Raw genomic sequence first — 12,826 nt, forward strand, 5'->3', positions numbered from 1 at the left:
AAGCTAACCATAGATCGAAAATAGGCAAGCTGCCCTCCAGCTGGAGCGACTCGACAGGAAGGTTTTCTTTCTTCACCATCTGGACTGTCTGAAGAGGGATGACGAAGCAAGCAATCGCACATTAAGGAGGCCAGAACTTGAATAAATATTTCTGCAGATGACAGCTTCACTGTGTCTACCAGCTGAGCTTCTGTTACTTTCGCCAGAAACAACTTGCATTTGAACAGAACTTTGAACATGTCCAATGGCCCAGGCCACAGCAGTGTTACCAGATCAAAATTTGACAGTGAACCACCAAAGGAGATATTAGAACAGGTGACCAAAAGCTTGGTGAAAGGGGTTGGTTTGAGGGAGCCTCTGAAAGGAGGAGGGAGAAGTATACAGGCGGAGAGGGTCAGGGAGGGAATTCCGGAGCTTCTGGCCTGCGCAATCGAAGGCATGAGTGTGAATGATGGAGTAGTTAAAATCAGGAGCACACAAGAGGCCAGAATTGCCAGGAGGTCAGATATCTCGAGTGGTGTGGGGACTGGAGGAGTTTGTGTTTCTAATTGTTAACTGCATTGAATTGTAATTCACGTGAGGGACTTGTGCAAAGTGGTTCACAGGAGGAAGAGTGCAGCCAGGAACGTGGGAATAGAAGAGGGACGTTGGGATGTTTCTGGAAGCAGAGGGATACACTCGAGCTCAAAAGAAATTCACATTGACTACATTTGGTGATGAAGTGGGTTAAAAAAAAGACATGTTGAAATACTGGGCAGGATTTTTACCCCAGTACGGGAGCGACAACGGAAATGGGCAGGGTTGCCTAGTTACTCAGACCATTCTGCCCCCCAGCCATTTTCCCTCAGTCGAAACTGGGTGGGGGAAGGGGTGGTCCAGAGACCCATTGGCAATTTTGAAGTTGGCCTGTGGACCTGGCTTGGTGTCGGGAACCTGGAAGCTACCTGGAGGAGGCCTGATGGCGGCAGACCTGGAGGCCCCCCCCTACTTTCCCACCTTGCCCACTGCTGCAGTTGCAGACCACCTGCTGCCAGGGCAGCTTCCCCTCCCCCAAGTCTATTTTCTATTGCAACTTGTTTTTTTTTAAAAAAATTGCTGTGAGGTTTCCTCAAGATGGAGGTGCCCTTACCCCTGACCTGCAGTGGCAGTCTGCACTCCTCCCATTAGCCTTCCAGCACCCTCCCACTGTCCTTCGTCAGACCGTGAGCAAGCTCCCCAGTCACCAAATGGCTATTCCTACAGAAACCAATGTCGGGTGACTGCGCCTGAAACAGTTTGTGTTGGGGCAGGGGGGGTGGGTGGAGAAGCCCCAAAATGAAACATCTTACCCGCTGTTTTCAAATCTGCGAGCAACCTCCCGTGGCATTGCTCATTGTTAGCTTGAAAAATTGTTTCCCCTCGAATAAGCAACAAGGACCGGCGTCCAGTGTGCTGATTACAGCTGGTTTTCACGTGGCCAACACTTGTAGCCTGCGTCAGAGTAAATGACAGGAGATTTATCATACCAGGTGTTTGCTACCCTTGCATTGCCCATGGCCTTACCCAGGGGGCAGAGGATGAGCTGAGGCCACTTTTCACTTTGAAGTAGTTCCGAAGCAGGGGGAGGGCAGGGGTCTCTGACCTGAAACGTTAACTCTGCTTCTCTTTCCACAGATGCTGCCAGACCTGCTGAGTGGTTCCAGCATTTCTTGTTTTTAATGCCACTTTTCACTTCATTCTCTACTCAGGGTGTTGAACAAACTCAGGACCTCCCCAAACATCTCTAACTAAATAAATAAATAAATAATTTGCAGTCATCAAAAGACTCTGAAGTGCAGTCAATCTTGTATTGTAGGGAAATGCTGCAATCGATTTTCACACAGCAAGATGCCACAAACTGCAATGTGATGTGGCCAGATCATCTGTTTTGCCAGTGATATATATTGGCCCAGGACCCAAGGGAGAACTCCCCTATTCCTCTTTAAAAATGGTGCTGGGATTTCTTGCCAGGTGGGCTAACATTCATAGTGCCAGCAGCACTGGGCCTGAGGTTGTGCCTGCGCAGTTCAGAGGATTAAGTTGAGGGAGGGTGGGGAGGTAGCTGGTCTTGGAGGCTGAGGTGCACTGCTGGCCCCTCAAAACATCTCCCCCCCCACCCCCACGCTTTCCACACCTGCCACGCTAAGCTCTTAGCAGTATTTAAATGATGGGGGCATACTACAATGGCCCATAACCCGACTATTGAAACATTCCTAAAAAGGGCCATTATAAATTTCTCAGAATCACAAAATGAATGCTCCACCTCACACAAGCTACTGGCAATGTTACTCAGCAATTTTAGTATAGGACTGTCTGAAGATGAGGTTGTTCGATGACAGTGTTGGGAGACTATCATCTGCACTCTCACTGATTGAAGCAAAGACCATCTCAATGCACTGAGAGATTACAGTTATCACGAGAGACAGAACAGGACATTGAGAGAAGGCTGGAGGGGTGACCTCATTGTAGTTCTTAACCTGATTAAATGGTTTGGTTAAGGTTGACACACAGAAGATATTCCCACTGGTTGGGAAGACAAGGGGCAAGAAATATAAAAAAGACAGACAGACAGTCTCAAATAAAGCCAGTGGGGAATTCAGGAGAAAATTCTTTCCTCAGAGTGGTGAGAATGTTGGACTGAGTGGCCTATTTCTTATTGTACATACAACAGGATATTGAAGACCGGCTTTTGATAGGTTAAGAGAATAAAACAACAAAGATATAGCAACAGAGCAGGCACTTGGTATTAATATACTGCCGGTGTGGAGACACAACAACGACTTGGCCTGGTTGAGTCAAACTGTCTGAGCCTCAGGATTCATTTTTACTTGTCGCGTTTCTTTGGGTTGGTCTGAGACTGACCCCCCCCCCCATCCCATAAAAGGTCACCACTGAGAATATTCTGAACAGCAAATTGACAGGTGGAGCATTATAACATAGCAGGAGAACGGTTGCAGTGGAATTTGCCAAGGTGACAGAAATGGAATGCAGGTGAGCTATATTTACAGAACTCATCGCCTGCATCTTTTACAAGAGTTTTTACAAATGCTCCCAACCGCCTAAAACATTCACAGCAGCTGAGTCCATCTCACATCTGGACCCAACACAGGACAGAACATCAAGACTTGGGTTTTTCAAATCATTCATAGAAATGTTTACACTGATAAAAAAGGACTTCAACAACATGTGGGCCTTCACACACCAGTTCATTTTAATGGAATGTGTCATTTACATTGAGTAAATCTCTGAATCACAACAGGTACATTACTGAAAAAAAATCTGACAGCATGCAGTTTGCAAAGTGGAACACACGCCCTCCCCACCACTGTGTAAAGTTTCCATTTTAACAGGTGGCGTCCCTCATGAATGATGTCGTCAGGCAGACAGACTCATTCAAGAGGATCTCAGTGACTTCTCTACAAATCATCTGCTGGGAACAGACAAATATTGTTACTTTTAAATCATACGTTCACACAAGGAATTGCTTCCATCCTCTGCTCCACTGATCGCGAGCTCTATGTTCACAGTGGAAGGGATTTGTGACCCGACACTAGTTAAGCAGAAATGCACCATCCTGGGAATGGAGAGACCTTTCTTTGCAGGTCAGTTTCTGCTGCAGAATGAATACAGGCCCAACACCAAAACAGAGCCAAACAGTGAAAATACCCTCACGCACTGTAATTTTGACGATGAAATAAGGGTGCAAATCAGCAAACTACAACAGGACCAAACTCAGAAATCTACAAAGAGGGGGACACAGGACACAAGATCAAATTGAAGAGTTAAACCAGCAGCATATCCTTGGACGTGGAGCGAGGATGAGTAAGTAGTGAACCATGCCAATGGTATGATATATATTTTCTCATTAACCCTCAAACCCTTATTTCTCAGTGTTGTTGACTGCATGAATGGTTTGAACTTCTGAATGCTTGGTCAAGTCCCTCAAATGAAGGTCATTACCAAGTCTCAGTAAAACGTCCCAAATTTGTAAAAATATCAGCAGCAGGGCCGTTGAGGAGCATCGAGCTGCGGTTCTTGACCGCACAGCTTGAACTCTGCCAAAAAAAAAAACAAACCAAGGACCTGCAGCCGATATCAACTTTTTGCTCCCGTCTTGCATTTGACATTCGCTGTTTGTCTTGGCATGAAAGAGAAACAGACTGTTTACACTGGAGTATTTCTTTAAGGGAATAGAGACAAAAAGCAGCAGTTTAAGGCTGCACCATGTAAATGATTAAAAGAAAATCACTCAAATGAGGGACACATCCACTTATAAAAAGATTTGAACACGTTCCAGTCATTTCCACTTGGAAATGACACAGGGATGTTTCTTTCATTACTCTCCTCCACACAGCTCGAGCAGGATCTTCTTGTAATCTCCAGAACAATCTCCCTAGAAGCGAAAAAAAAAAGTAAAAGTTTGGATTCCATCTTGGGAACTATGCCTGCTTGTTTAAGCTTACATATATCACACAAACTTGCATCATTTGTATAAACACAATGATAGTTACAGTCCCAACTTTTTTTTTTTTTAAAGATTTGTTTGCGGGATGCAAGTGTCGGACTTGGCCAACATTCATTACCCATCCCCAATTGTCCTTGAACAGAACGGCTTGCTAGGCCATTTCAGAGGGCAGTTAGGAGTCAAGCACATTGCTGTGGGTCTGGAATCTCAGGTAGGCCAGACTAGGTGTAGACAGCAGATTTCCTTCCCGAAAAAGGATTTTTAGTGAACCAGATAGGATTTCACAACCATTGATGGTTTCATGGCCACCAACTAGCTTTTTAAAGCCTAGATTAATTGAAATCCACTTTCACGATGTGCTGTGGTGGGATTCGAACCCATGTCCCCAGAGCAGTAGCCAGGGTCTCTGGGTTACTAATCCAGTGACATTACCACTACACCACCACATCCCCACTTATGCAGTCCACCAAAAAGAAAAAAAAAAAAAAATGGAGCATCAACTTATTCCTCACAACGGTCACTGTCACCTTCAAAGCACTGCCCATTGCTCAGGCAGAGTTCACAAGCTGCCAAATGACCCTCCTGTACAAACAATCATCCTTTTCTGTCAGAGCCAAGACAGCAAAGCTGAGATTTTTCCAGTAAGTTAAAACCAACACATTCCCATTATTGTTACACCCTCAGCTTGATGGCTGACTGCATGGGGCATCACCCCAGCCTTGGCCAGTTTTTGCCTGATACTGGCATTCCTCAGGGAGCAGGATTGGGAAACACTGTTTTCAAATTTTATTTTTTATCCAGAGATAAAGCACTGAAACAGGCCCTTCGGCCCACCGAGTCTGTGCTGACCATCAACCACCCATTTCTAATAATCCAACATAAATCCCATATTCCCTACCACATCCCCACCATTCTCCTACCACCTACCTACACTAAGGTAAATTGGCCATTATAAATTGCCCCATCAACCTGCTAGTCTTTGGCTGTGGGAGGAAACCGGAGCACCCGGCGGAAACCCACACGGTCACAGGGAGAACTTGCAAACTCCGCACAGGCAGTACCCAGAACTGAACCCGGGTCGCTGGAGCTGTGAGGCTGCGGTGCTAACCACTGCGCCGCCCAACTCCTGAAGCTTTGAGTAACAGCAACAACTGGAACAATCGTGCAGCTGACACTGGGACATGGAGCAGAATGGAAGCTGAAGCCTCATCTGCATGGCAGAAAACATTTGCTGCCTAAACAGGTTAGCAACTGACAGAGCACAACTGAAGTAAATCACAAAAACACTGAATTTACATCACAGCAACAGGCCATTCAGCCCATCTGGTCTGTGCCAAGCTTGATGCTCCACTTCAGCCTCGTCCCATCCTCACTTAACCGTCACCAGAACCTTCCATTCCTTTCTCCCTCATGTATTTGAGGGGGAAGCTGGATTTAACATCTACACTATTCACCTCACCCACTCCCTGTCGTGGTGAGTTTCCCATTCTCACCACTCTTAGGTGAAGAAATTTCTCCTCAATTCCCTGTTGGATTTCTTAGTGACAAGATTATTGAAGACTGAGCTTTGCTCTTCTCCACAAGTGGAAACACTACCTCCATATCTACTCCATCAAAACCCATCATTTTAAAGACCTCCATGTCGGCCGCCCCTCAGGCAAAAACACCCGAGATTATGGCAACTGTATCAGAGGCTCTGGTGGGGGAAACTTTCATTCTTCTGTTATTTACCAAAGACATCAGGGCAATATCAGCCGAGGTGTCACAAGCTTTGTGTATTGACAACTCGTGAAGGGATTAGTTCTAATTATTTCTTCCTCGGATATCAATATTGGGGTGGGGAGGCTGGGGAATTTCCACCAAATATCTTTTCAACAGTGTGATTTTAATGCACGAGTGCAAAAGTTTTTCCAAGCTTTCACCACCACTTCAATAGACTCAAAATACCTTCTTCCAGTCCCAGAATAAAACATAGGTGGTCATTCGGCACCAAGTCCATTCCAGCTCTCCATGGAGCAATCCATTCAGTCTCAATGCCCTGCTCGTTACCTGTAGCTCTGCCATTTTATTTCTCTCAAGTGCCCACTCCATTACCTTTTGAAGTCATGAATCATCTCCTTCTACCAGCCTTATGGGCAGAGTGTTCCAGGTCATTACCTTCTCTTTCTCTCTTTGGCCTCCTCGTCTCGGGCGACAATGGGTAAGCACCTGGAGGTGGTCAGTGGTTTGTGAAGCAGCGCCTGGAGTGGCTATAAAGGCCAATACTAGAGTGACAGACTCTTCCACAGGTGCTGCAGATAAAATTGGTTGTCAGGGCTGTCACACCATTGGCACTCTCCTTCCACTTGACTTTTATCCTGCCAACTCTTCAACTTGCCACACTTTAGCCCCGCCTTTATGGCTGTCCGCCAGCTCTGGCGATCACTGACAACTGTCTCCCACGACTTCTGATCAATGTCACAGGACTTCATGTCGTGTTTGCAGAAGTCTTCAAAGCAGAGACACGGACGGCCGGTGGGTCTGATATCAGTGACGAGCTCGCTGTACAATGCATCCCTGGGGATCCTGCCATCTTCCATGCGGATCACATGGCTAAGCCATCTCAAGTGCTGCTGACTCAGTAGGGTGTATATGCTGGGGATGTTGGCCGCCTCGAGGACCTGTTGGAGATACGGTCCTGCCACCTGATGCCAAGGATTCTCTGGAGGCAAAGATGCAATGAGTTGAGACGTCGCTCTTGGCTGACATGTTGTCCAGGCCTCGCTGCCGTCGAGCAAGGTACTGAGGACACAGGCCTGATACACTCGGACTTGTGTTTATGTCAGTGTGCCATTTTCCTCACACCCTCTTGGCCAGTCTGGACATAGTGGAAGCCTTTCCCATGCGATTGTTGATTTCTGCACTGAGAGACAGGTTACTGGTGATAGTTGAGCCGAGGTAGGTGAACTCTTCAACCACATCCAGAGGGTGGTCGCCAATATTTATGGATGGGGCATTTCTGATGTCCTGTCCCATGATGTTCGTTTTCTTGAGGCTGATGGTTAGGCCAAAATTGCAGGCAGCCGCAAACCTGTCGATGAGACTCTGCAGGCACTCTTCAGTGTGAGATGTTAAAGCAGCATCGTCAGCAAAGAGGAGTTCCCTGATGAGGACTTTCCGTACTTTGATCTTCACACTAAGATGGGCAAGGTTGATCAAACTGTCCCCTGATCTTGTGTGGAGGAAAAATCCTTCTGAAGACTTGAACGCATGTGAGAGCAGCAGGGAGAAGATCCTAGTGTAGGTGCAAGAATACAACCCTGTTTCACGCCACTCATGATAGGAAAGGGGTCTGATGAGGCACCACTATGCTGAATTGTGCCTTTCATAGTCATGGAATGAGGTGATGATACTTAGTAGCTTTGGACATCCGATCTTTGCTAGTAGTCTGGAGAGACCACGTCTGCTGACTGATCTCACCAAAGCCTTTGACCTAATGAAAGCAACGTTGAGGGGCATCTGTTGTTCACGGCATTTCTCCTGTAGCTGGCGAAGGGAGAACAGCATGTGAATGGTGGATCTCTGCTCAAAAGCCACACTGTGCCTCAGGGTAGACACGCTCAGCCAGCTTCTGGAGTTTGTTTAAAAACGACTCGAGCAAAGACTTTCCCCACTATGCTGAGCAGGGAGATTCCACAGTAGTTGTTGCAGTCACCACGGTCAACCTTGTTCTTAGAGGGTGATGATATTGGCATCGCGCACGTCCTGAGCTACAGCTCCCTCATCCCAGCACAGACAAAGCAGCTCGTAGAGTGCTGCAAGTATAGCAGGCTTGGCACTCTTGATTATTTCAGGGGTAATGCTGTCCTTTCCAGGGGCTTTTCCACAGGCTAGAGAATCAATGGCATCACTGAGTTCAGATTTTGTTGGCTGTTCGTCCAGCTCATCCATGACTGGCAGAGACTGGGCTGCATTGAGGGCGTTCTCAGTGACATTTTCCCTGGAGTACAGATCTAGGTAGTGCTCCACTTGCTTGTGTTGGTCAGTGATCATGTCCCCTGATTTAGACTTGAGTGAGGGGGATGATCTTCCTGATGGTTGGCCCAAAAGCTCTCAATGCCATCATGCATCCCTCTGATGTTTCTAGTGTTGGAGGCAGCTGAATATGACTGCCTCTGATCATCTAGGATTACTGCTGAGGAACGTGTCGTCCGCCTGGGTTGTGGAGTTCTATTCATCTTGCTGCGCCCACCTGGAAGGCGCTGGCCAGTGACGTGGAAGGCGGCCGAAGTGCCCATAGGCGGTTGTTGAGGCTCAGTGCCTTAATCCGGCCCCAGTCATCCTTCCGTCGTCACTGCTGCGAGCCAGGAAAGAAGTTCTACCATCAGCTGGATGGCGACCACGAGTGCAGAGTCAGCCTGGAGAACGCTCCTCTGCAGAGGAGGCTTTTCAGGCTGTGAGCTGGCCTGCTCACCAGGGTCGCGACCCCTGCTGGACACCACCTTCCCCCACCCCCACCCCTCCATGAAATCACACAGCTTACTTGTTTGGGCCACTGCTCAGGGACAGGAGCCAACAACCCCACTGCCTTGTGGGTGTCACAGGAGTGACCAAGACTAAAGGGAGTAAACCTGAACAGAAAATCCAGAGTGGAACCCCGAAGGCGGTCATGTGTCACCTTTGGCATGTTTCCGGCAGTTCCTGCAACCATACTAGTGCCGAATGTCATGCTCTGCACTCCTTTGGACCCCACTAGGAAGGCTGAGGGGGGTGGGGGGGGTGGGTTTTGACACTTGGGCAACTCAACCTCCATACATTCCCAGGAATGCGCCATAGAAAGGTCACTCCATAGTTGCCAGACAGCGACCAAAACACGGAAGGCAGCAGTTACGGGTTATAGGTCCAGCTCAATTGGCGTAGAGATTGGGTGCCATGGGTTGCCTTCGACAGTGGGGAGAGGTCATCGCATCTCACTGGACAGCTACCACCCGCCTCAAACCGGGCAGCCCCGTCAGGAAGGTTCGGTCCTGCCACAGTCCACCTGCTTCCATGGATGCTTGGAGCTCAGGGTCATTGCCCGACAAGTGGACTGTAACACCACGACCGAAAAAAAAAAAGTACCAGCCCTTCGTTTTGCAAGCTGGAACATCAGAACTGTGTCCTGGCCTGTCAGAAGACCTTACACAAATCAATGATTCTCAGAAGACCACCATCATTAACAACGAGCTCAGTGGACTCCATGTGGACATTGCAGCACTTCAGGAGACATGCCTCCCTGCAAGCAGATCGCCAAGTGAATAAGACTACACCTTCTACTGGCAGAGTAGAGATCCTGAAGAACCAAGACAGCATGGAGTGGGCTTGGCCATCAGAAACTTTGCTCAGCATGATAGAGCCACCTACAAACGGCTTGGAACGCGCACACTCCATCCGACTGCTCACTGCCTCTGGTCCAGTACACCTACTCAGCATCTATGCTCCGACACTCTGCTCTCCACCTGAAGTTAAAGACAACTTCTGTGAGGAAATCCATAATATCATTAGTAGCATTCCCAATGCTGAACATTTGTTCCTGCTGGGGGACTTGAACACTCGGATTGGGGCCGACCATGACTCATGGCCCTCCTGCCTTGGAAGGATGAATGAGAACGGGCAGAGACTGCTGGAGTTGTGTACCTATCACAACCTCTGCATCACCAACTCGTTCTTTCAGACTAAACCCTGTCACCAGGTTTCAAGGAGACACCCAAGATCACATCGTTGGCACCAGCTGGACCTCAGTCACAAGGCAAGCCGCCTTAAACAGTGTCCAAATCACACGCAGCTTCCACAGTGTGGACTGCGACACCGACCACTCCCTCGTGTGCAGCAAAGTTAGACTCAAACCAAAGAAGCTCCGTCACTCCAAGCAGAAGGGCCGCCTGCACATCAACACTAACAGAATTTCTTATCCACAGCTTTTACAAAAGTTTCTAAATTCACTACAGGGGATGCAGAGCCGAAGTTGGCCCATATCAGAGACACCATCTATGACTCAGCAATGACCACCTCTGGCAAATGTGAGAAGCAGAATGCAGACTGGTTTCAATCTCACTTTGAAGAGCTGGAACCTGTCATAGCCACGAAGTGCATTGCACTGTTGAACTACAAGAAAGCCCCCAGTGAGTTTACATCCATAGCACTTAAAGCAGCCAGAAGCACTGCACAAAGAACAGCCAGGCACTGTGTGAATGACTACTGGCAACACCTATGCAGGTAGTTACCATCCACTGCATAACAAAGTGCTTGCTCATATTCCCGCTGCATCTCTTGCCCAAAAAACTTTCAATCTGTCCCCTGGTCCTTGTACCATTAATTAATGGGAACAGTTTTTCCTTGTCTAACTTAGCAAAAACGGTCATAAATCTTGTATATCTCTAACCAATCTCCCCTCAATCTCCTTTGCTCCAATGAGACCCCAGCCTTTCCAATCTAACCTTGTAAATAAAATCCCCCATCCCTGGAACTATTCTGGTAAATCTCCTCTGCACCCTCTCAAGGACTCTCATCCTTCCTGAAGTGAGGTGACCAGAACTGGACTCAATACTCCAGTTGGAGAAAGTTTTGGAGATGAAAAACAACAGTTTGGCACTGGGTGTTTAGACACAGGTTAGTGGACAGAGTACAGAAATATCATACTTCACAAAGACCCTGGTGACAACACCAAAATGACTCCATGACCAAACAAGGAAATGCTTAGGGCTGGAAAATGCTTGTGGCTTTCAGAGGAGATAAAAAGCCAAGCAGAGATGAAGTATGAGCAATCGCTCCTCCCTCAGCAGACAGGTTTGTGGACAGTCTCTCGAGCTCACATGATAAACAATATTTTAACCACAGGAGTAGGAGGTTTGCTCAACTTGTATCCATCAGAAATTTCAAACATTTCTCAAGATCTGCCAGTGCACAACTGCAGAAGCAGTTGTCATGTGTTTTATTTAATGCAGTTGTTGCTGAAAACCTTATCCACACTTTCAGGTCTAGATTGGACAATTAGCTGTATAAGGTACTGGTGAGGCCACACCTGGAGTACTCTGTGCAGTTTTGGTCTCCTTACTTGAGAAAGGATGTACTGGCACTTGAGAGGGTGCAGAGGAGGTTCACTAGGTTGATTCCAGAGTTGAGGGGGTTGGCTTATGAGGAGAGACTGAGTAGATTGGGATTATATTCATTGGAATTCAGAAGAATGAGGGGGGATGTTATAGAAATATAGAAAATTATGAGGGGAATAGATAAGATACAAGTAGAGAGGATGTTTCCACTGGCAGGTGAAGCTAGGACCAGAGGGCATAGCCTCAAGATTAGAGGGAGCAGATTTAGGACTGAATTAAGGAGGAACTTCTTCACCCAGAGGGTTGTTAATTTATGGAATTCCTTGCCCAGTGTAGTTGTTGATGCTTCTTCAGGAAACATTTTTAAAGCTCAGGTAGATATCTTTTTGAACAATAAAGGAATTAAGGGATACGGTGGGAGCGCGGGTAAGTGGATCTGAGTCCACGAAAAGATCAGCCATGGTCTTATTGAATGGCGGAGCAAGCTCGAGGGGCAAGACGGCCTACTCCTGCTCCTAGTTCTTATGATCTTATGAAGACTCTCCTGGCCATCTTCCCACCCTCTGCTGCCTATGTATGAACTCACAACAAGATCCACTCACTCATCACCCACATTGCTTTCTGGTCTGGTAACACCTCCATTTTAACGATCACAGACTGGCTTTCAAATCCCTGCTCGGCCTCATGCCTCTCTGCAATCTCCTGCAGCCTTACGCTTTGTGAAATCTGTGTTCCTCCAATTCAGGCCCCTTGAGCACCCCTGATTTTAATCAGTCCACCACTGTCAGCCGTGCAGTCAGCTGCCTGGGCCCTGAGTTGTGGAGTTCAGTCCCTAAACCTCTCCATCTCTCTCTCTCTCTAACTCCACTCTGACAATACTTCTTCAAACCTGCTTCTTGGACCAAGCTTTTGGTCACTTGTCCCATCATGTGGCAGTTGTTACATTTGATTGATAACTCTCCTGTGAAGAACTTTGGGATCTTTACTGCATTTGCATGGTGATATGTAAAATAGAAGTTATTGCTAATTCAGCTCTCTATTCTGAAAGTAAATATCTATCGTTTGAAAGTGATGAGTGCTTTCTGAATGTCCTTTGCATCTGGAGTTATCTTTTACCAAGCTGCCTGTAAACTGCAAAGTTTGTCCTTATCTTTTGCTTTGGGTCTGTAATTCTCAGTACAATGCATCCCTATTTTGAATATCAACTTAACTGATTATTCAAACAAAAAAAAAATTCATCTCCTTGGGGCTGAACTAATAACAGGTTCTCCTGTTC

General features: G+C 47.2%; 1 protein-coding gene across 2 annotated transcripts in view; it reads right to left on the reverse strand.

The window, feature by feature from the left end:
• Positions 1-3,207: 3,207 nt before the first annotated feature.
• The window catches only part of LOC137357191 (annexin A4-like), a 63,441-nt gene continuing 53,822 nt past the window's right edge, over positions 3,208-12,826 (reverse strand). For both annotated transcript variants that reach the window (XM_068023331.1, XM_068023332.1), the window contains exon 13: positions 3,208-4,411. In XM_068023331.1, the coding sequence (XP_067879432.1) occupies positions 4,355-4,411 (57 nt within the window). In that variant the 3' untranslated portion in view covers positions 3,208-4,354. The remainder of the gene's footprint in view (positions 4,412-12,826) is intronic.

This window comes from Heterodontus francisci, chromosome 47, assembly GCF_036365525.1.
Source record: "Heterodontus francisci isolate sHetFra1 chromosome 47, sHetFra1.hap1, whole genome shotgun sequence".
Lineage (NCBI taxonomy): Eukaryota > Metazoa > Chordata > Chondrichthyes > Heterodontiformes > Heterodontidae > Heterodontus > Heterodontus francisci.